The 23,719-nt window shown below is 46.1% G+C and overlaps 1 protein-coding gene across 1 annotated transcript in view; it reads left to right on the top strand.

The window, feature by feature from the left end:
- camta1a (calmodulin binding transcription activator 1a) overlaps nucleotides 1–23,719 on the top strand; it is a gene marked incomplete at both ends in the record, with an annotated part of 412,052 nt that overhangs the window by 218,348 nt on the left and 169,985 nt on the right. The window contains one exon of the mRNA XM_080762953.1: nucleotides 15,947–16,082. Coding sequence (XP_080619079.1) covers nucleotides 15,947–16,082 — 136 coding nt within the window. The remainder of the gene's footprint in view (nucleotides 1–15,946; nucleotides 16,083–23,719) is intronic.

Below are 23,719 nucleotides of genomic sequence, written 5' to 3'. Positions count from 1 at the left end.
ACAGTACATAAGTAAATACTTACTTTACACAACTGGGAACTTCCAGGTGGAGTAAACTTCTGTGTTTATGTTTCTTTCTATTTTTTTACCTAAGCACTTTTCTGTTACCACGGAAAGAAGAGGGAAGAAAAATCATTCATATTGATGTACAAGTTAAATAATACCAGTTCACGCTGAGTGGAAGGAGAGATATGTGCAGAAAGTCTGGGGGTTATTGAGTGTAATAAGGAGATGCACCTCGGCCTGTCAGCGGAGCCACAGTAAAGTACACTTCCTCCTGTGCGTTCTCCCTCTTCCCTGCCGACAGCTTTACTGTTATTGGCTCCAAGGTTTTTTTTCCATCTACAGTTTGATCTTCTGTCCGCCACTATACCGTTCTTTCATCAATAATCTTACTTGCTAAATCGCAGCGTGGCGTTGCTCCCCAAACACTTGGCTTTCCATTTGTCCCGCCACGTGGCACGGAGCGCGACGGCCGTGTGGGCGGTCCTTCAAGGATCCCTCCGAGGGGATTAGTACGACTAGGACACTATAGTGATTAGTACGACTAGGACACTATAGTGATTAGTACGACTAGGACACTATAGTGATTAGTACGACTAGTGATTAGTACGACTAGGACACTATAGTGATTAGTACGACTAGTGATTAGTACGACTAGGACACTATAGTGATTAGTACGACTAGTGATTAGTACGACTAGGACACTATAGTGATTAGTACGACTAGGACACTATAGTGATTAGTACGACTAGGACACTATAGTGATTAGTACGACTATAGGACACTATAGTGATTAGTACGACTAGGACACTATAGTGATTAGTACGACTAGGACACTATAGTGATTAGTACGACTAGGACACTATAGTGATTAGTATGTCTAGGACACTATAGTGATTAGTACGACTAGGCCACTATAGTGATTAGTATGACTATAGGACACTATAGTGATTAGTACGACTAGGACACTATAGTGATTAGTATGACTAGGACACTATAGTGATTAGTACGACTAGGACACTATAGTGATTAGTACGACTATAGGACACTATAGTGATTAGTATGACTATAGGACACTATAGTGATTAGTACGACTAGGACACTATAGTGATTAGTACGACTATAGGACACTATAGTGATTAGTACGACTAGGACACTATAGTGATTAGTACGACTAGGACACTATAGTGATTAGTACGACTAGGACACTATAGTGATTAGTACGACTAGGACACTATAGTGATTAGTACGACTAGGACACTATAGTGATTAGTACGACTAGGACACTATAGTGATTAGTACGACTAGGACACTATAGTGATTAGTACGACTAGGACACTATAGTGATTAGTACGACTAGGACACTATAGTGATTAGTACGACTAGGACACTATAGTGATTAGTACGACTAGGACACTATAGTGATTAGTACGACTAGTGATTAGTACGACTAGGACACTATAGTGATTAGTACGACTAGGACACTATAGTGATTAGTACGACTAGGACACTATAGTGATTAGTACGACTAGGACACAATAGTGATTAGTACGACTAGGACACTATAGTGATTAGTACGACTAGGACACTATAGTGATTAGTACGACTAGGACACTATAGTGATTAGTACGACTAGGACACTATAGTGATTAGTACGACTAAGACACTATAGTGATTAGTACGACTAGGACACTATAGTGATTAGTACGACTATAGGACACTATAGTGATTAGTACGACTATAGGACACTATAGTGATTAGTACGGCTAGGACACTATAGTGATTAGTACGACTATAGGACACTATAGTGATTAGTACGACTATAGGACACTATAGTGATTAGTACGACTATAGGACACTATAGTGATTAGTACGACTATAGGACACTATAGTGATTAGTACGACTAGGACACTATAGTGATTAGTACGACTAGTGATTAGTATGACTAGGACACTATAGTGATTAGTACGACTAGGACACTATAGTGATTAGTACGACTAGTGATTAGTATGACTAGGACACTATAGTGATTAGTACGACTAGGACACTATAGTGATTAGTACGACTATAGGACACTATAGTGATTAGTACGACTAGGACACTATAGTGATTAGTACGACTAGTGATTAGTACGACTAGGACACTATAGTGATTAGTACGACTAGTGATTAGTACGACTAGGACACTATAGTGATTAGTACGACTATAGGACACTATAGTGATTAGTACGACTAGGACACTATAGTGATTAGTACGACTAGGACACTATAGTGATTAGTACGACTAGGACACTATAGTGATTAGTACGACTAGGACACTATAGTGATTAGTACGACTAGGACACTATAGTGATTAGTACGACTAGTGATTAGTACGACTAGGACACTATAGTGATTAGTACGACTAGTGATTAGTACGACTAGGACACTATAGTGATTAGTACGACTAGTGATTAGTACGACTAGGACACTATAGTGATTAGTACGACTAGTGATTAGTACGACTAGGACACTATAGTGATTAGTACGACTAGGACACTATAGTGATTAGTACGACTAGGACACTATAGTGATTAGTACGACTATAGGACACTATAGTGATTAGTACGACTAGGACACTATAGTGATTAGTACGACTAGGACACTATAGTGATTAGTACGACTAGGACACTATAGTGATTAGTATGACTAGGACACTATAGTGATTAGTACGACTAGGCCACTATAGTGATTAGTACGACTATAGGACACTATAGTGATTAGTACGACTAGGACACTATAGTGATTAGTATGACTAGGACACTATAGTGATTAGTACGACTAGGCCACTATAGTGATTAGTACGACTAGGACACTATAGTGATTAGTACGACTAGGCCACTATAGTGATTAGTACGACTAGGACACTATAGTGATTAGTACGACTAGGACACTATAGTGATTAGTACGACTATAGGACACTATAGTGATTAGTACGACTATAGGACACTATAGTGATTAGTACGACTAGGACACTATAGTGATTAGTACGACTATAGGACACTATAGTGATTAGTACGACTAGGACACTATAGTGATTAGTACGACTAGGACACTATAGTGATTAGTACGACTAGGACACTATAGTGATTAGTACGACTAGGACACTATAGTGATTAGTACGACTAGGACACTATAGTGATTAGTACGACTAGGACACTATAGTGATTAGTACGACTAGGACACTATAGTGATTAGTATGACTAGGACACTATAGTGATTAGTACGACTAGGACACTATAGTGATTAGTACGACTATAGGACACTATAGTGATTAGTACGACTAGTGATTAGTACGACTAGGACACTATAGTGATTAGTACGACTAGGACACTATAGTGATTAGTACGACTAGGACACTATAGTGATTAGTACGACTAGTGATTAGTACGACTAGGACACTATAGTGATTAGTACGACTAGGACACTATAGTGATTAGTACGACTAGGACACTATAGTGATTAGTACGACTAGGACACTATAGTGATTAGTACGACTAGGACACTATAGTGATTAGTACGACTAGGACACTATAGTGATTAGTACGACTAGGACACTATAGTGATTAGTACGACTAGGACACTATAGTGATTAGTACGACTATAGGACACTATAGTGATTAGTACGACTATAGGACACTATAGTGATTAGTACGACTAGGACACTATAGTGATTAGTACGACTAGTGATTAGTATGACTAGGACACTATAGTGATTAGTACGACTAGGACACTATAGTGATTAGTACGACTAGTGATTAGTATGACTAGGACACTATAGTGATTAGTACGACTAGGACACTATAGTGATTAGTACGACTATAGGACACTATAGTGATTAGTACGACTAGGACACTATAGTGATTAGTACGACTAGTGATTAGTACGACTAGGACACTATAGTGATTAGTACGACTAGTGATTAGTACGACTAGGACACTATAGTGATTAGTACGACTAGGACACTATAGTGATTAGTACGACTAGGACACTATAGTGATTAGTACGACTAGGACACTATAGTGATTAGTACGACTATAGGACACTATAGTGTTTAGTACGACTATAGGACACTATAGTGATTAGTACGACTATAGGACACTATAGTGATTAGTACGACTAGGACACTATAGTGATTAGTACGACTATAGGACACTATAGTGATTAGTACGACTAGGACACTATAGTGATTAGTACGACTATAGGACACTATAGTGATTAGTACGACTATAGGACACTATAGTGATTAGTACGACTAGGACACTATAGTGATTAGTACGACTATAGGACACTATAGTGATTAGTACGACTAGTGATTAGTACGACTAGGACACTATAGTGATTAGTACGACTAGGACACTATAGTGATTAGTACGACTAGGACACTATAGTGATTAGTACGACTAGGACACTATAGTGATTAGTACGACTAGGACACTATAGTGATTAGTACGACTAGGACACTATAGTGATTAGTACGACTAGGACACTATAGTGATTAGTACACTATAGTGATTAGTAATGGAGGACAATCACTTCCGGCTCGGTCGGATAATGCTGCTTCTTCTCTGTTTATGTCACGCATTTCACTGGCACTGGCCTCCCGTTAGCGCCTAATCCTATATGGTAACGGGAGGGAATGGGTTAATATGGCCGCCGTATTTCATTCTTGAAAAGTGATTAGTACGACTAGGACACTATAGTGATTAGTACGACTATAGGACACTATAGTGATTAGTACGACTAGTGATTAGTACGACTAGGACACTATAGTGATTAGTACGACTAGGACACTATAGTGATTAGTACGACTAGGACACTATAGTGATTAGTACGACTAGGACACTATAGTGATTAGTACGACTAGGACACTATAGTGATTAGTACGACTAGGACACTATAGTGATTAGTACGACTAGGACACTATAGTGATTAGTACGACTACGACACTATAGTGATTAGTACGACTAGGACACTATAGTGATTAGTACGACTAGGACACTATAGTGATTAGTACGACTAGGACACTATAGTGATTAGTACACTATAGTGATTAGTAATGGAGGACAATCACTTCCGGCTCGGTCGGATAATGCTGCTTCTTCTCTGTTTATGTCACGCATTTCACTGGCACTGGCCTCCCGTTAGCGCCTAATCCTATATGGTAACGGGAGGGAATGGGTTAATATGGCCGCCGTATTTCATTCTGATGGAAGGCGGGGAACTAAGGCCTGACCTTTCCCTCACTCGCTCGGCCAAGCTCGGCTTAGATTTAATTGCATTAGTATTTTCTCTTTTCGCGCGTGTGTGAGAGAGAGAATGAGAGAGCCTATATCTCTGTCCCGCTACATAAAATAAGGCTGCATGCAATTTCCCCCCGTCGCCCGCATGCATTATTGAAAGTACAAAAGCATCCTCTTTACAGAATGTCATAGTAAGGCACTGCTAGCGGGACTTAACGCACGCCGACGATAGTAGCCAGTAGGAGTCGGTCTCTCTCTCCTTCCTGATGGCACCTTGACGATAGTAGCCAGTAGGAGTCGGTCTCTCTCTCCTTCCTGATGGCACCTTGACTATAGTAGCCAGTGGGAGTCGGTCTCTCTCTCCTTCCTGATGGCACCTTGACTATAGTAGCCAGTAGGAGTCGGTCTCTCTCTCCTTCCTGATGGTACCTTGACTATAGTAGCCAGTGGGAGTCGGTCTCTCTCTCCTTCCTGATGGCACCTTGACTATAGTAGCCAGTAGGAGTCGGTCTCTCTCTCCTTCCTGATGGCACCTTGACTATAGTAACCAGTGGGAGTCGGTCTCTCTCTCCTTCCTGATGGCACCTTGACTATAGTAGCCAGTGGGAGTCGGTCTCTCTCTCCTTCCTGATGGCACCTTGACTATAGTAGCCAGTAGGAGTCGGCCTCTCTCTCCCTCCTGATGGCACCTTTTATTTATAATGTGCCGTGACTCCACTGGAGGATGATTTGTGAAGATTAGCCGCGAGGCCGCGAGGCGTGAATCATCATAGTCACGAACCTGCATGGTAAACATACAGCATATGCACACACATGAAAGGACTGGAAATAACCTGGACTGCATATAGAATGTGAAAGCCTTTTTGAGCAGGAATTTCAAAGCCATAAACATTTCAACACCGTCATGCATATTGGTGACGCACGCACACGCACGCGCGCGCGCACATAACACACACACACACACACACACACACACACACACACACACATACACACAACTTCACACAACTTCACACAAATTCACAGTGAATGAGAAATGTCTGCATAGCCAAAATGTTCTACAGAATATAGAAGCATCAGTCCTTCGTCGGTGCGTCTCATTGTGCGCCCGGGCCTAAGCTTAAAGTTAAGCCCCATTTATACTTAGCCACGCGCCGGTGTGTCCTGACAGTTCTACAAGCTCACAACGCATTGTGCCGCCGCGCCGTGTCCCTGAGCTTGTATAGATGGTCTATTTTGGTGCGTGGCGCCAGTGGTGCAGCCTAAGTATAAATCAGCCATTATTAGCCTTAAGCACGTTGGCCGTGGCGCTGAGCGGAGGATAGAGAACCATCACACTGAGGTGTGAGACGACGTGTCCGTTTGGAAGGCCTGAGCTCTGAGCCCTGCATGCCTGGGCAGCTGTCTGCCTCAATGGGCTGAAATGTGCATGGAACCAGCTTAGTGCTATCACCAGCACATCAACACAGTCATCAACCTCTCCCTTCTCACTCCGCAGCGCTGCCCTGGGCCTGATAAGAGCAATGGACTCTCTCTCCACCCACTCCCGCCTCACCCACCCTTATCCTCCGTATACAAGGTCTTGCAGGGACACACAGACGGCGGAGTGTAGCGGCACGCGTAATTTATGTTCTTTGTAAATTGTCTGTGATGTTATTTTTTCCCCCCCTTCAGTTGAGATAAGCACGGGAGGAGCATCTGTTTGGTGCTCAAAGGCAGCGGGGCGGGGCGGGCCGAGGGGGTTCGTTGGGGCCAGGAGCTCTGTAGCGATCGTCACCGCGGTGGCGTAGAGAAACATGAGCCAACTCACTCGTCCCTTGCTGTGTCACCGTTGACCACATGCACCGCTGTCCCTATTCATGTCATGAACCTGTTCTCCCTCCTGGACATGTCATGAACCTGTTCTCCCTCCTGGACATGTCAGGAACCCTGTTCAGTGAAACTTTAGTTTCAGGGTGAACGGGGTGTGACCATGATGTGGCGTCGCCGTGTTTGAACAAACTTTCGGCGACCTTTTACCCACATCCTCTACCGCCCCCTCGTTATAGTTCCCGCGCACACCTAATTAGCCGCTGGCGCGGCGCACACACACACACACACACACACACACACGTCCCCAACGCGGTGTAATGAAGGTGGTGCCGGCCGGACCGTGACTGGGTTAGTGACAGGCTCTGTGGCGAGGCAGCGGCAGGACGGGGGTCCGTGACTGGGTTAACGACAGGCTCTGTGGCAGGCCGGGGTCTCTCCGGAGAGGAACGCGCCCCCAGTAGTGGAAAGAAACTAATTAAATACATACGTGCTGTACTTAAGTACAATGTTGAGGTACATTTACTTCTACTCAGAGGCAAATATTCTACTATAGCCAATCTGCTATTTTGCTATTTGAAAACTTGAAATGAGACATTCTGCATTATGACTACCTTTACTGTTGGTACTTTATGTACATTTTGACACCAATACTTTTGTACTTTTTTACTCAAGCGCATTTGGAATTCCTACTTGTATCGGAGTACTTCTACATGGCAGCATTGATACTTCTACTTAAGTATAACAATTGAGTCCTTTCCCCAGCGCTGAACTCAGGTGAGACCAAGGAGCAGACGGCGTTGCGTGCGGCGCGGCGCGGCGCGCACCGGGCCATGAATCTCAATCCGGCGCGGCACACCGTGGCAAGATTTACATTTAAAGTAGTTTTTTAGCGAACGTCCCGACTTCCTGATGTGTTCGGCGGCAGACGGGGCTGGAGGGAGCGGCTTATCTGCCAGTCATCAATCGCACGTGATGCGACCTGATAGGAGATCCCAGCAGCGTGTCTCTCTCTCTCTCTCTGTCTGCAGACACACACACACACACACACGCACACACACGCACACACACGCCGCACACAGCACTGAGATGAGGTGTCATCTAATGGAGCACCTTCTCTTGAAGTGTAATTATATTATATGTGGCAACACCTTGCCACTGTTTTGACAGTTCCACGGGCGTACGTACTGAAAGCACAGGTTTATTTGTGTGTGTGTGTGTGTGTGTGTGTGTGTGTGTGTGTGTGTGCGCGCGTGTGCTCACGTGTGCGCAGAGGGGTTAAGACCAAGACTCCGTGAGGGCTGTGATGGGTAATTGAGAGCGGCAGGTATAGCACCTCCCTCCTGGGCTACTCCGGGCCACAAACCAGTACAACCCCTCCTGATCTTCAAAGACCACGGCAGCTCAGGCCCTCTCCAACTCATACCTTCATCTCCTCCGACGCACCCCCCTCTCCTCCTACGCATTCTCCTTCTCCCACGCATCTCTTTTTATCTCTTCTCCACTTGTTTACTTCCACCCTCTCCTCTCCTCTCCTCTCCTCTCCTCTCCTCTCCTCTCCTCTCCTCTCCTCTCCTCTCCTCTCCTCTCCTCTCCTCTCCTCTCCTCTCCTCTCCTCTCCTCTCCTCTCCTCTCCTCTCCTCTCCTCTCCTCTCCTCTCCTCTCTCCCAGCTCCATAACCATAGTCGAGGGCTGAGGAGAAAAACAGCCAGTGTGGTATTAATCAAAGCCAGGGCGTCGTAGGGAATAGGGTAGAGTGGGCAGGGGGAGGAGGAGGGGTTTATAGGGCCCCGGCTATTACAGCTATTCTGGTTCACCAACACAGAAATATTTCATTTTCTGCAACCCTATTGACAAGAATACATCCAGGAGCACAGAATTCCTGGCTTTATAAGCCAGGGCGCCTATTTAAAGTGCGGTGTACTTGTCTCGCGCCTGGATTTATACATCGCCGTCGCACTTGGTATACGATTTATTAGGCGAAGCAGTTCCACGTGCGTTTCAACCACTAATACCCTACATTCTTAGTTGACCAGGGTCCCCCGGGGGTCCGTATTTCTGCCCCTCCTTTTCTGTCCCTCTATACACCAAATCACAAGCTCACACGTACTGCACACTTGCAGATCTGCTATTTGTGCCAAATATTCGGCCCAGACTATAGAGGCTCTAAGGTTCATTGTGTTTTATATATGAAGAGACAGGCTTTGATTTTGCTTATTACCCCATGAATACATAGCCTACAGTATTGATTGCCAAGGCACTGGCTATGCAATTGCGCACTAATCCAATTCCTTTGTTCTGCTTAATGATAATGTTCACACAGAAAGGGAAAAAAAAGATCTCATTGTGATCAATAGATGTTTGTTGAATATTTTAGCAGTGAGAGAGAGAGTTCACCATGCAGAGAAGAGCACAGCTAGAGAAGAAAGCTTCTTTTCAGCCCATCTTTCTCATTAGATCCCACTTATACTATGAGATATGTGTTGCTTAGTCTGTGCCTGTCCACAAATGTTAAGAATGTTGTTTAGATAGCACATTTTTTAGACATGATGCTAGGTTTAATGTGTACCTCGTAGTGTTTCTTCTGCAGCCTGTTATCCTAATAAAAAGGCTCAGATCGTCCTAGTTGCTCCAGTGCCTTCAGTTATATTATGTGCATGTCCGCTCCTGAGACGCAGCGGATCGGCCTGGTTTGGGCTTAAGGCGTGGTGGAATATCCCTTGACTACATTGGGGTCAAGGTGGAGTAGTCGGTAGCGCTGTCGTCTCACAGCTAGAAGGTCCCGGGTTTGATTCCCGCTGGGGACGCTGTGGGCGCTGGGGGTGTGTTCTCTCCTCCGCGTCATCAGCGCCCATACCCTATATGGGGTTGGCGAAGGGGCCTTTCAGTGTGGAACTGGTTGGAATAACGTGTTCCTTCCACTCGTTGCGTCCTACCTGGGAAACTTCCCCCTGGCAGGTGATAACTAGCGGCCTTCTCACTCCTCATGCATTAAAGGAATCATGATATCAGTTCGGGGCTCTCCCCACGTCGTCAGAGGGAGAGAGTAGCGCAATTGGCACCGGGTGAATCGAACAAAATCGTGGTGTCACAGAGCGCAAGATGAGAGGTAGAGGCAGCTCAGTTCAAATGAAAGTATTTATTCACCAAACAGGAGGAGTAGGCAGTAATCAAAGGCCAGGCAAAGGTCAAAATACTGGTAGTCAGAACACAAGGAGAACAAAGGGAAAACACTATAGTGGGAAAACTAGGGGGATCTGAAGACTGGGCAAACGAGGAGTCAAGAACAAAGTACTCACTACTCACCGTGACAATATGCAACGAACCAACAGAGAACTGAAAACACAAGGGCATATAAATAGACAAGGACTAACTGGACACAGGTGGAGAAAACTACACTAATCACAAGGTTAGACAAGGCAGGTAAACATGAGCAACACAGGAAACCAAGAGACACTAGAGACTAGATACTATACAAAATAAAAGGTACACAAAAGTAAAACCCAAAAGAAACAAGGAACATACTGTATGAAATCACAGCAGGTTGACAGAACAGGTCACGGAACGTGACACACGTGGGATTAAAAAAGAAAGAATCCTGACTACATTGTGCTTATGCCCTGCTGTAAGGGTAATGTACTGTCATTTCACACTTGTCAAAATGAAAGTCGCTCATGGGTAAATGTGTATGTGCTGAAATGCCTAAAACTTATAAGAAGAACTTTCTATCTTTTTTTCCGATGACTTATACTGATGACTCTGTCTCTGACTGACTGACTGTCTACACTACAGTGTCTGTCTGTCTGTGTCTGTCTGTCTGTAGTTCCATAGACTCTGTAGTTCCTCTATACTCTGTAGTTCCATATACTCTGTAGTTCCTCTATACTCTGTAGTTCCATAGACTCTGTAGTTCCATAGACTGTAGTTCCATAGACTCTGTAGTTTCATTTCTCTGTTCTTCCATAGACCCATCAGGGCCATGCTGAGCCTGGGAGCTGCAGTGGTGGAAACTAACTAACTAACTATTTACTAAAGTAGTACAATTTTGAGGTATTTGAGGTACTTTAGTTGAGTATTTCCAATTTCCAACACTTTTGCTTGTACTCCACAACATCTCAGAGGCAAATATGGTATTTTACTCCACTACATTTATTTGAATACCGGTACTTTAGTTACTTTGATTATTATTACAAAACATACATTAGCCACTTCAGCTCTTGGCCATTTGAAAATAGTCGATCTACAAGCTCACAATGCGTCGCGACACGACGCATTGTGAGCTTGTAGATCGGCTATTTTCAAAAGATATTTTATACATTTTAAAATTTGAAAAGGGGCATTATGCATAGTGAGTACTTTCTACTTTTGGCACTTACAGCTCATTTTAATTCCAATACATTTCTACTTTTACTAGTATACGTTTTTAATCCCAGACTTTCACGTGTAACAGAGCATTTCTAAATGACAGTATTGATACTTCTACTAGAGTATAAATGATACTGTTTCCAGCCCTGCTGCGTGGCCAGACAGGGGCAGATACTTCTACTTAAGTATAAATGATACTGTTTCCAGCCCTGCTGCGTGGCCAGACAGGGGCAGATACTTCTACTTAAGTATAAATGATACTGCTTCCAGCCCTGCTGCGTGGCCAGACAGGGGCAGATACTTCTACTTAAGTATAAATGATACTGTTTCCAGCCCTGCTGCGTGGCCAGACAGGGGCAGATACTTCTACTTAAGTATAAAGGATACTGTTTCCAGCCCTGCTGCGTGGCCAGACAGGGGCAGCGTGCCGCTCTCCTCCGCCTCTCATTGTGGATTCTCATCAGAGCGCCGACCTCATATCTCTCCCCCTCACTTTTCTCAAAATGAACAAACCTGATTGAGCGAATGCCATTATCTGGGTAAATGAACGATTCCTTAAGGAACCGGCCAAGACATATAACGCCACGCTGAGGGTAAAGCTTATTATCGCTACAGGGCCCCGAAGATGGGAACGGGGTGGGGGGGGGGGGATTGGGGTTGGGGTCGTGCGGCACGTGTCAGAGGCCCGCATTTCCATATTAATCGTCGGACACATTTAAGGTCTGGCGGTGAGACAGAGAGCCTCCTGTCACGCATCTTTGATAACAGCACGGTTAGCACTTTGCCCACCGTCACTTAATAAATGTTGTGTATAATTCTGATAAGATTAATTGAAAGGCCTAAGTACACAGAGGTAGGGAGATGACAAGAGAGAGAGAGCTGCTATGGGGAGGGGGGAGGGGGAGAGAGAGAGACAGACAGAGACACAGAGAGAGAGAGAGAGAGAGGGCATGGGTGAGCATGCATTACTTTAACGTATACCAGTACGTTTTCTTCTCTGACTGGTGTGTTCTTCACAGACCTTGTAAAGTACATGAACATGTACAAGTACTCCTTACGGAGTTATGTGTGTGGGTGGCTGGCTGGCTGGCTGGCTGGCTGGCTGGCTGGCTGGCTGGCTGGGTGGTTGGGTGGTTGGGTGGTTGGGTGGTTGGGTGCCTGCCTGGCTGGCTATGAGCACGAAAACAGCATGGTTGTTTTTCACCACCTGTGCGCAACCTAACACGCACGCACATATTAACTGTATGATTTTGGGTGTGCAAGTACAGTACAGTGACAGTACAGTACAGTAGAGGGTACAGTAGAGGGAGCGGCACACGGTAACTCTGTCATTTCTCAACCGTTTCGGACGCGGGGCGGCTCGCCGGCACCCTGAGTGTGTTCATGTGGGTCTGGAACCCCCCCCCCCCCCGGGAACTCCCACACGGAGTTGCAACACTCACATTTTTTACTTTGCTGTAGTATTTCCAATGTTCAATAGTTTTACTTCTACTCCATTTACTCTATTATTTTACTTTTACTACATGTGAAAACTTTAGTACCGGTAGTTTCTTAAACTATTTGTATCCATTAACCACTTCAGCCCTATACTTTGGCTACTTGGAAACAGCCAATCTACAAGCTCACATGCAGGAGCTTGTACGTAGATATACATGCTATTTTCAAAACATGTTTAATTCTCAAATTTTGCTTGTAACAGAGTATTTGTAGATTGCTGTATTGATACTTTTACTTATAAGTAAAACATAAGTTTACCTGTAACACACCTAACATACATGTTCCATCACTGCCTACTGTGAGATGTTCAGGATTTGTCCTCTCCATATATCAGTGCATTAGTATCTCCTCTCCATATATACTGTAACAGTGCATTATATCTCCCTATACTGTAAAAGAGAAAAGAAGGGGGGAAAATAGCTGAGCGAGTAAGTTTTGGCGCGAGGAGGCAGATAAATACATCGTGCAGCCTCTGACACCGAAGCCTCACCCCAATTTCCAGTGCTCTGGAGGGAGGCAGATAACCCCTCCATGTCATTTGATTTTGTGCCTTATCTCATCTGTGCGCCCATCTTTGTTGTCAAAGCTGGGACTACATTTTAAGAAGCACGTGCCCTGTATTTTGTTTGTCGCTTTTTTTGTTGTTACTATTTAAGGAGACAAAACGATAGCCCCGTGTCATGGATCTGGAGGTGGATGTTCAACTGGCACAGCATAACAACGAACAGGCCTCATCCATCCCGTCCTCCTCCTCCCAAGGGAGGATTTGTCTTTTGCTATAGGCCACCGTCATGAATAAGAATGTGTTCTTTAATCACTTGCCTTGGTTAAATTAAGTTTGAAATAAAACTTCGTCAAAATCACACGTGCAAAAGACCTTCAAACGACTTTCCAGAAAAAGTGTTTTCCATTTCTCAATATTTAAGGAAATTCAGGGGCATTATGCACACATTGAACCTGAGAATTTGTCTGTGACCACAAACCCTGCAGTGTTTGTGAAACAGTGTATTAAAGGTTCTAGGTTTAGGTTTAGGGATAGGCTGTATGTTTTGTATAGGAGCTATAGGCTATAGGCTTAGAGTCATACGCTAATGATACCAGCTGACATTATGCATGCACGTTGTAAACATCTCCGTATACAGTCTGGAATGGATATACAGCAGCTGTAGCAGTTCTCAAGTTCTCAAACAGACCGTTAAATGTACTGTCTAGTATCTCCCTGGGAGGGGAGGGGAGGGGAGGGGAGGGGAGAGGGAGGAGGGATGAGGAGAGGAGAGGAGAGGAGAGGAGAGGAGAGGGACCTAGAGAGACAAATGAAACAAGTGTGTGAGATGGAGAGGAGGAGGAGGAAACCATTCCCTGCAGGACGCATGCAATTCAAGCTGACTGGCGGTGAGATGAGAGAGAGAGAGAGAGAGAGAGAGAGGGGCAGAGTGAGCGTGTCGGCGTATGAGTGGCGTCTCTCATTATTGGGGGCTGTCAGGGGCCACGGTGCGGGGACTGCAGGGACCCCACCCCCTCACCCCGCCCTCCCCTCCCCTCCCTCCCGGTTGGCCCCTGAGATCCGGCCAAAGGGAAATGATTGATGAGCGATACCTAGGTAAACAGACGGCCCGGGCCCCTCTGAGCATGCCCTGCAAAATGATACATGCGGCGTTATAAATAAAACAGCCAGGCAAGAAGGAAAATAAATGATATAAAACAACAAAAACAATACAATGTAACAATAAGAGACACAATGAAAAACAAGCATGCATTGTTGTTTGTCTCCGTTTTGGTTTTGGAGGTCGGAGGCAGCGCTTGTTGCTTTGTGTATGACGTGCGTGCGTGTGTATGTGCAGTCGTGCACGTGTGTGTGTGTACGCGTGCACGTGTGTGTGTGTGTGTGTGTGTGTGTGTGTGAGCATGCGTGCGTGTGTCATTATATGCACATTATACGGATGCACACATGAGAATGTCAGTGTGGTCTCATGTGTACAGGGTGGAGCCTGTATGTGGATTCATTAGTACACTTAATCAGCCAAGTATGCGTGTGGGAGTACACACACACACGCGCGCGCGTGCGTGTGTGCGGTCCATGTTGAACAACTTCTCGTTTAATGGTCAAGTGGTAAATGTTTTATGATGAGCTGAGTGTTGGTGTTTAAGTCTTCCTGCATGGTGTAACAAATGGAAACAGAGACGCAGATTATCATCAAATAGTTAGGCTACATTCTATCATTATGAGCCAACAGGCTGTGGTCTGGTGGAGGGAGAATGAATTATGAATTATGAATGGGACAGTGTGTGGAAGGAATCACCCCCCCCCCCCCCCCCTCGAGGGACTCCCTATACAACCACAACTCATTTAACCACTTATAAGGCATATTTTATACTTTGTTGTACAGCGGATAGGGGGGGCGGGGGCTGGGAGCAAGCTACAGAACAATCTACAAGCTATAGCCTGTTGCATCGTGACATGCTGCACACATAGGGAATTGTTCTAGTTATAATTAAATCAATGAGTACACATATTTGTATTTACCCCCACCTATCATGTCCAAAATAAGGACTCTTCAGGTTTAAAGTGGTTAACAGGGAACGATGAGAGATGAAGGGAGGACGAAGCCCTCCCCTGCCAAAGCTTGCCTTCACACAGCGGCCTTCACATCATGTACTCAGGGGGGAAGAGAGGAAAAATAACAACAGAAGGGAAGCGTTGGTGTCACTTTAGCGACACGCAGACAAACGCTGCTCATTGGAAGCAACGCATGCTGAAGGATGCCACTTTGTTCTTTGTCAAACTGTGCATAGCAATGCTGCATAACACCATAAAGAAGTCTTATCATCTAAGTCACTGGTGCATTTCTGTCTGCAGGAGACCGCTGTCACGTCTCTTTGTATTTAAAATGACTCCCTATATGCACTGTACCGCACTGAAGGAATGATTATCTTCTCTTCTCTTCTCTTCTCTTCTCTTCTCTTCTCTTCTCTTCTCTTCTCTTCTCCAGGCCACAGAATGGGTCCATGATATTGTACAACAGGAAGAAGGTGAAGTACAGAAAGGATGGCTACTGCTGGAAGAAGAGGAAAGACGGAAAAACCACGCGGGAGGATCACATGAAGCTGAAAGTGCAGGGAGTGGAGGTGAGTGGAAGTGTGGTGTGGTGTGGTGTGTTGTGTTGTGCTGAGTGGAAGGGAAAGGGAGCCCGCCGGGCCCCTGGCATGCAACAAACGCCCGGTCTGCTGGTGGTGATCCGTCCCCCGGCTGTAATGGAGACAGTCACTTGCTGAAGCCGGGGCTCGCTGTCTCCCTGGAGTGGCACAGAGAAACAATGCAGCACAACAATAGTTTTCCCAGGGAAGGCAGCCGAGTGGAACCGATTGTTTGTACCTTATTAAGGCAGTGGATGTTGCCTCTGCTCCAGAGAGCCTACATTAATCTTCCCGGCTCAGAGCCGTGCCGCCGGAACGAGCTCCGTGTCTCCCCTCATACCGGCCCAGTCGCCGTAAAGGCACCGGGCACATCACGGCCCACCCGGCTTCACCTTTTGCCTGCAGCTGAAATTGGCGCTGCCTCGACGACGGCTGGCATCCTGGCTGATTTATCGACAGCGTCCCCTCTCCCCCGCACCCCCAACTTCCCCCACATGAGAACGGGCAACACGGCCACATTCTCCTATACTTGTTGGTTTTGCGGGCTACGCCACTAGCATTTAAACCCTGACCTGTAGGCTACGTGGGACCAAGAAATATTATCGTCCTCTGTGTGTCTGTCCACACTCGCACATTTACACACACACACACACACACACATACACATACACATACACGCACACACACATACACGCAGGCACACATAATGCTCACACTCAAAGCGGCATGCGCGTCTGGGACGTGGCGCTGTGAGTGGATGTCGCTCAGTGTGACAAAGACAAAGCTCAGACATTCTCCCGACAGGAGCTCAGTTCTCTGTTTGTGCCGCACATATTTTGTCACTCGGAGAGAAAATGGCCTCTCCCTTTCGCTCGGCGCACAGTTTTGTCTCCGGCCCCGCAGTGTTCCGATAACTCGGCTGTACGTCTAACATGGACGTCCCGCTGAAGCATTTTGTCCCGTCACAGTTTAGTTATTCCCCTCAGCCCGCCTTTAATAATATTAATATGACGCAGCGACGCTGCCTCCAACAGGTCCCATATCCCCCTCCCTGGGAGGTGTGCTGGGAAATTAGATTTCCTTGACACCTAAAGTCAAACACACTGACACACGCGCTGAGTAATGCGTGGGTATTAAAGCAAACGTTTTGTCCATTAAGGACACGAGGAGCGGTGAGCCCTGTGGCTCACTTCTCCTTGATCTGTACTGTACTGTACTGTACTGTACTGTACTGTACTGTACTGTACTGTACTGTACTGTACTGTACTGTACTGTACTGTACTGTACTGTACTGTACACTTAGACACACACACACACACACACACAGACGAGCGCACATTTTCTCACCCCCAGTTTTTAAATTAAACCCTAAAACGTATAGGAAGTTACTGTGTTACTTTATTGTATATATTTTATACTGCTCACAACTTGACACAAGCATGAATTAGGCCTAACTCCAACCCCTAAACTTTAACGTCTAAATGCCTAGTCCTAACCCTGTAACTCCAAGCCTGAAGCTGCATAATTGTTTTATATGAACAGGAAAGTTGCAATCTTGTCCTTTGATTTACTCTTTTGCTCGCCCTTGTTGCCATGCTATCAGTTGCCATGCTGTCAGTTTATTGTCAAGGATACATCCTAGATATGTGACCTCTTCTTTGCTAGAGATTATACTATGTCATCGACTCGGACCTTAAAATCATTTACATTTACACATACACACACACACACACACACATGCGTGCGCGTGCACGCACGCGTGAGCGCACAGGCTAAAATATGTCAGGTCATTGCTGAGACAGTGCTGTTTTTTGTGCATGCACGCACGTGCACATGTCTGTGTTTGCCTTTCAGCCATGTGAGACCTGCATGCTCACAGTGTATGCAACATCCTCCTCCCCTCCTTGTACACAGTAACCCCTTCCCCCAACACACACACACACACACACACACACACGGCCCAGGATCCTGGGAGCAGAAGGGAGGGGTGATCCATCACGTCGGTGCTTCCAGAATGGGATGTGTGAGCCATCAGTCACGTTCAGCCATGGTTACTGTAAACACGTGTGAATGACTTGACCTTTTGCCTGCAGCTCAGGAGGGACACAGCGGGCACACCATGCTCTAACGGTCATCTGTATACCAGCATAATAGTTAGTAGCTTTTGGACACTTTCGGAGGCTGAATCCACTCACGTCGGAAACCTGATTTCTAAAGATGGTTTTGAATGATTGATTGATTGAAATATTTATTAACAGTTTGCAGAATTACAGTACATTTCAAGCACAAACTCAATACAAAGACTGTTAACTGTGAGTGAAAAATAATTTAGTCCCTTGTTTGTGCCGAATCTGGGTTGTACATGGTTTGTTGCACTCCCTCTGGTGTTGTGGGCGTGGACTTTGTTAACATTAAGGAAGTATTTAGACAGGTACATGGCTGCAGTGGTGGAAAGTAACTAGTTACATTTACTCAAGTACTGTAGTTTTTGTACTTTTACTTTACTCAGCGTATGAGGAGCACGGCTTGAAGTTGTCTAGCGCATTGGAACGGGGATAGACTCCACCACCCTGGCTGAATAAGCCTTTCTCACTCACTCACTCACTTACTTACTTAATTATTACAAAACAAACAAATCATTTTTATATATTTCATACATTTGAAAACTTGTGAAATGGGACATTCTACATAATGAATATATACTTTTATACATACATTTTGATACCTTTTACTCAAGTAAATCTTTAATTCCGATACTTCTGTACTTGCACGAAATTCAGTATTTCTACATTGCAGTATGTAAAGTAAAACAATGTGATTACCTTTACGACCACTGGATAGTTTTTGCCGATATACAAAGCTCTCAATGTTTTGCAGTGTGACGCTGAGCCAGTTGATGGGCTAGTAGGCCTATAAGTTAAGCATTACTCACGCACGCCTGTATGCCTTTATATGTACCGGTACGTCGTTATCAGTAACCAAAGCAGATATAGGTTGACAATGACTGAATACACGAATAACATGAAGTGTTACTGGACGGTCAGTCCTATAAGATCAGATTTGAGAAATAAATGGGTTTTGCCTGCAGCATGTCGGAACAAAGCCTCGGCCAGAACCTTATCGCAGTTGCTGGGAGATTCCTTCTGGTGTTCAGCCACGCTGACTCGTCACCCCGGCCGTCCCGACGGTGCCTTTTGGTATTAGAGACTCCCCGTCGGTATTTTTAGGTAAATTGGAAAATTAAGCTTTTCCTGGGAATGTATTTTTAATGTTTTGAAATAATAACAATAATTCAAAACAAATTGATGTAGGAAACCAACAAAAATAAAGGGATCCATAAAAATGGGTCAGTGACCCACAAATGGGACCCGGCCGACCCACTGTGGTGGGAATTAGAGGACAAGTGTTGTGGGAGGTTGGGGGAGCGAGCCATGCTTAGTGTCTCCGCGGCGAGGGGAGAGGAGAGGCATTGAGGGCAGGACTGTGGGGCCTTCAGGGGGCCCAGCGAGAGGACAGGAAAAGCAGCCTAGCGTGGCGGGAGTGGATGTCAGCCTGCACCACTGGTGTTGTCCTGTTGGCTCCATGCTGCTGAGCCAGCTCTCTCCCCCCTCCCTCTCTCTGTCTCCCTCTCCTTTCTCAGTCTGTTAATTCCTCTCACTGTCTCGTTCTTTCTGAACTCACCCCCCCCCCCCCCCCCTCTCTCTCTGTCTGTCTCCTCTTCTTCACACTTCCTTCGTCTCCTCCTCCCTAATGTCCTCCCCTTTCACACACACACACCCCTCCTCGCCGCCAAGTCCACCGTCCAGACGGACAGAACCTTGAGTCGGACGGTGGTAATGCTCCCTGTTCCCTAAAATTGGTGCGCGGGGGCGTGTTGCAGCATTAGCGCTTAACAGGCCGTGAAATAGCAGCCTGCCTTCCTGACGTCTCTTCCCCCCCATCACTCCAGGTGAGTCAGCCAGACGGCTGGGTAAATGAGTGACCCCCCCCCCACCCCACAGACACTGCACACACATCATCCCCACCGCCCCCCTCGGTACACAGCATGCATTTGGGTGCTCCCGGAGAGAGATCTCTGTCTGTGATTATCTCCTCACCACACCCCTCTCCTAGCCGTAGTTATCTTAGTGCGTTTGGCCGCGGCCGAAACCCTCCAGAGGGGAGCGAGCCCACGTAGCGTAGCGGCTCTAATGAGGACGTCCGGCAACCTGCGGTTAATCGGGTCTCACCAGGTAACGTGGTTAGAGCCCGGCTCCATTCCCCTCACAGAGTGATGTCGGCTGCAGGACTTCAGACCATGTGGGTCTTTAGTGAGGCGTAGAGCATACAGCTCTAGCATCCCCTGGCTTCTACCCATGAAACAGCACTCACACACACAGAGTAGAAGTAAGAGAGAGAGCAAAGATGTGCTCTCTGACCGGCTCCAACTGATCTCACAATCTGCTTCTAGTCTTCCAAGTCGAACTTCCAACGCATGCTCCTGATTAACTGTTAATTTAGGCTGAGCTCTTCAACCCCCCCGCCCACCATCCCTTACGATCCCCCCCCCCCCCAAAAAAAAACCACCTCTCTCTTTCCCATTATTTCTAAGCTTTAATAAACTCCCTCAAATTCAGATCGACTTCTCTTAAGTGAAGGTGTTAGCGCCACTGACTTATTCCATTACCATGGGCTAATTATACCGATTGAAATGAGCTTCTCTTCCCAAGGTGTGCTGTAGCTGCGTCACTGTCTTCCTACTCTGCCCTATTCAGAGGCCAACAGAGAGAGCGTGGCCTTGTAGACCCCTGGGGGACTCCGGGCAACTAAATGTACACACAATAGGGTTTGCTCGTCATCATCATCCTTCGAGTGCCCTCCAGATGTGCGACACAAGCTGCTTCCACTGGTCTCTGTTGTCTCATTGCCACATCAAGTTCGTTCACAGTCAGTCCTGTGTCCCTACTCGGAACATCTGGAAATGTGAGAGGTCTTGTTCCTCTTGATGGGCAGGGTTATAGTCTCCACAGAAGGGTTGGATTGGGGGTAAGTTCCTGCGACATACTGTACTATAGCGTCATGTCCAGGGGTTGTACATCCAGCTGCCTCACGCTACAAAAACAGGCGATGGGCTTCTGCCCTACGGCTTGGCAAGGCTACTTACTTAATGGTTGGTTTAATAGCAATGCGACTGCCTACAGTATGCATCAACCGACCCCCCTATACCCAGGCCACACCCCTCCACCCTTTGCCTCCCTAAATAACTAGGCTGCGCCTCCTCGACCCTTCTAACTCGTCGTTTGGTGTTGTATCCGTCCTAATGCGTGATTTCAGCCGTGCGAGCGTGCAATGAAGGAGGGTAATGGAGCGTGCTGGTGGCTCAATCGCCCCTGTTCATTGATAATAATGAAGACAAATGTCAAAACGTTGGGCGCTAATGTCGTAATGGAGTGGACGCTGTTAGTGGATGCACTCTGGGATGCCACGTTGTGTCGCCTTCCACCATGCGTCACATGACCTTCACACGTAGCTTCCTTAAGTATGCGCTCGCAGTAGGGTCAATCCGCCCCCCCCCCCCCCCCCCCCCCCTCCCCGCACCACTCCGTTGCACAGACGACATCTTTGGCAGCTCTTGAATCATAAAGGGTGTTTTTTGCGAGATAATTTCATCAGCCAATATCACACATTCGGTGGCAAAGCTGCGTGTTGCGTTTGATTTGTTCTCGAGGAATTTGCCTCTTTTTTTTGCGAGTCGCGAGCGTTGATACATTTCCCTGTTTAGCGGCAGTGGGGGTATTTAAGTGGTGAGCTGGAAGTGCATGGGCTGCAAATCTGGTCTAGTGTCTTTTTAGTCCCCCCCCCCCCTTTACCAGTAGTGGTAGCTACACAGTTAATACACAGTAAATCCTCATATCACTGAGTGTTTTACTGCGTATAGTTGCTACCAGATGAGAAGGGACACAAAAAAACAAGGCCCTGTCTCTACTGTGAGGAGCTGACACTACGCATGCTTTCACTCTGGCCCTCCCCCTCAAATCAACTGTGACATTAACCCATTCTGACCGGGCACCCATTTTGGTGTTAGCATCATGTTATGCTTTACCTATTGAAAAATAGCAGATCTACAAGCTCATAGCGCGCCACCGAGTGGCGCGCTACGAGCTTGTAGGTCTGCTATTTTTTGAAAAATCTAAGAACGACTGACATTTTTAGAATCTGATCTCAGGTCAGAATGGGTTAATCAGACCAGTGTGTGTCCAGTGGAAACCTCGTATGAATCTGATCTCAGGTCAGAATGGGTTAACCACATGAACCCTAGCATCCCTATTCTGGGCATGTCAAAGTATAGGCTGTCATTCAGTGAAAATAGGCAGACATTCGGCAAGAATAGTCCATCTGCCAAGCGCACAACACATCATCGTGGCACCACGTGAGCTCATATAGATTGTTTCTTTTGCAGCAAAGAGCTGTAGATGGGGGGGAAAAAGAGGGTTCCTAATATACTTATCTGGGGGACCCCCGTCAATATGGGTTTAATGGCTGTGGTCAGATTACTGATGCCAGCGATGTAGATAAGTTATCTGCATGTTCCTATTATTTTTGGTCATTTTATAACAGCAGGCTGGCGCTTGACGTCAGTAAATATCTGCTCGTCTTCTTACTGCTCTCAAAGGATCCTTTTTTTATTTATTCATAATTGTTTTCCTCCTTCTGCTAATGTGCTTCCCTTCCCTTTGAATTACCTGGCTGTGGAGGAGTTCCGAGTGAGACCAATCTGTTTGTGGTATTTTTATCGAAGCGGTTACCATGGTTATAACTCCTATAACCTTCTGCCATCCGAGAAGAGTGATCGTCACTGAATGTTTGCTGTCGCATATATACTGTAGTAGGCATGGAGAAAATAGACCGTTGTCCTCTTTTTACCTGTCTTGTTAGTCTTCCGGATAATGTATTCCGCCAACATGGACTCATGAATGTAAAGAACTTTCTTTTTCCTCGCCGAATTAATGAGCGCAGAGCATGTCAGAGGACTCATTAGGGTGACATTGATAAGAGACATTACCGAGACACAGATAGGGGAGAGAGAGCGCTGCTATTCCGCCGTGCAGCGTGCCACGCGCAGGTGTGATAGATCCCAGCTATTCACTTGATTTGTTGCGTGATACTTATCCTGCATAGTAGATTAAAGCAGTGATTCTCTATACGCTGCAAAATGGCTTTAATGGAGGCTGTTATGTTGTTATTAGCCTGCCTGCATGGAACGTATTATCCGCCAGCGCTGGGAGTGTCCAGTTCAGCCGCAATTTTCCTTTTATGCCCGCTGTAATTAGTTTCCCCCGCTTGTTGTTCCTCGCAATTTCTGAACCATTCGGTAACAGTTAAGTCATTGTTCTTTCCTTTCATTGCGACCCCCCCCCCCCCCCACACACACACACACACACACACAGACACACATTATCGTCGGTTCAATCTGACAGCGGGATTTGAGGGCTGTGTTTTTCTTTGAGGGGGTCGGTTGCTGTAGAGGGCGGCCATTGAATGTACATATAAGAGGGCCTGTCAAAAGCGTGCATTATCGGCACTTCCCCTTAATTTAATTTGCCACTTGTTGCCCGGGTGTTATCGCGTTGTCGCAGCGAGTCATCTCC

This window comes from Protomyctophum bolini, assembly GCF_963924005.1.
Source record: "Protomyctophum bolini genome assembly, chromosome: 5".
In the NCBI taxonomy this organism is placed as follows: Eukaryota; Metazoa; Chordata; class Actinopteri; order Myctophiformes; family Myctophidae; genus Protomyctophum; species Protomyctophum bolini.
Note: the sequence above shows the minus strand (reverse complement) of the source record. Positions and strands in the feature narration are given on the sequence as shown.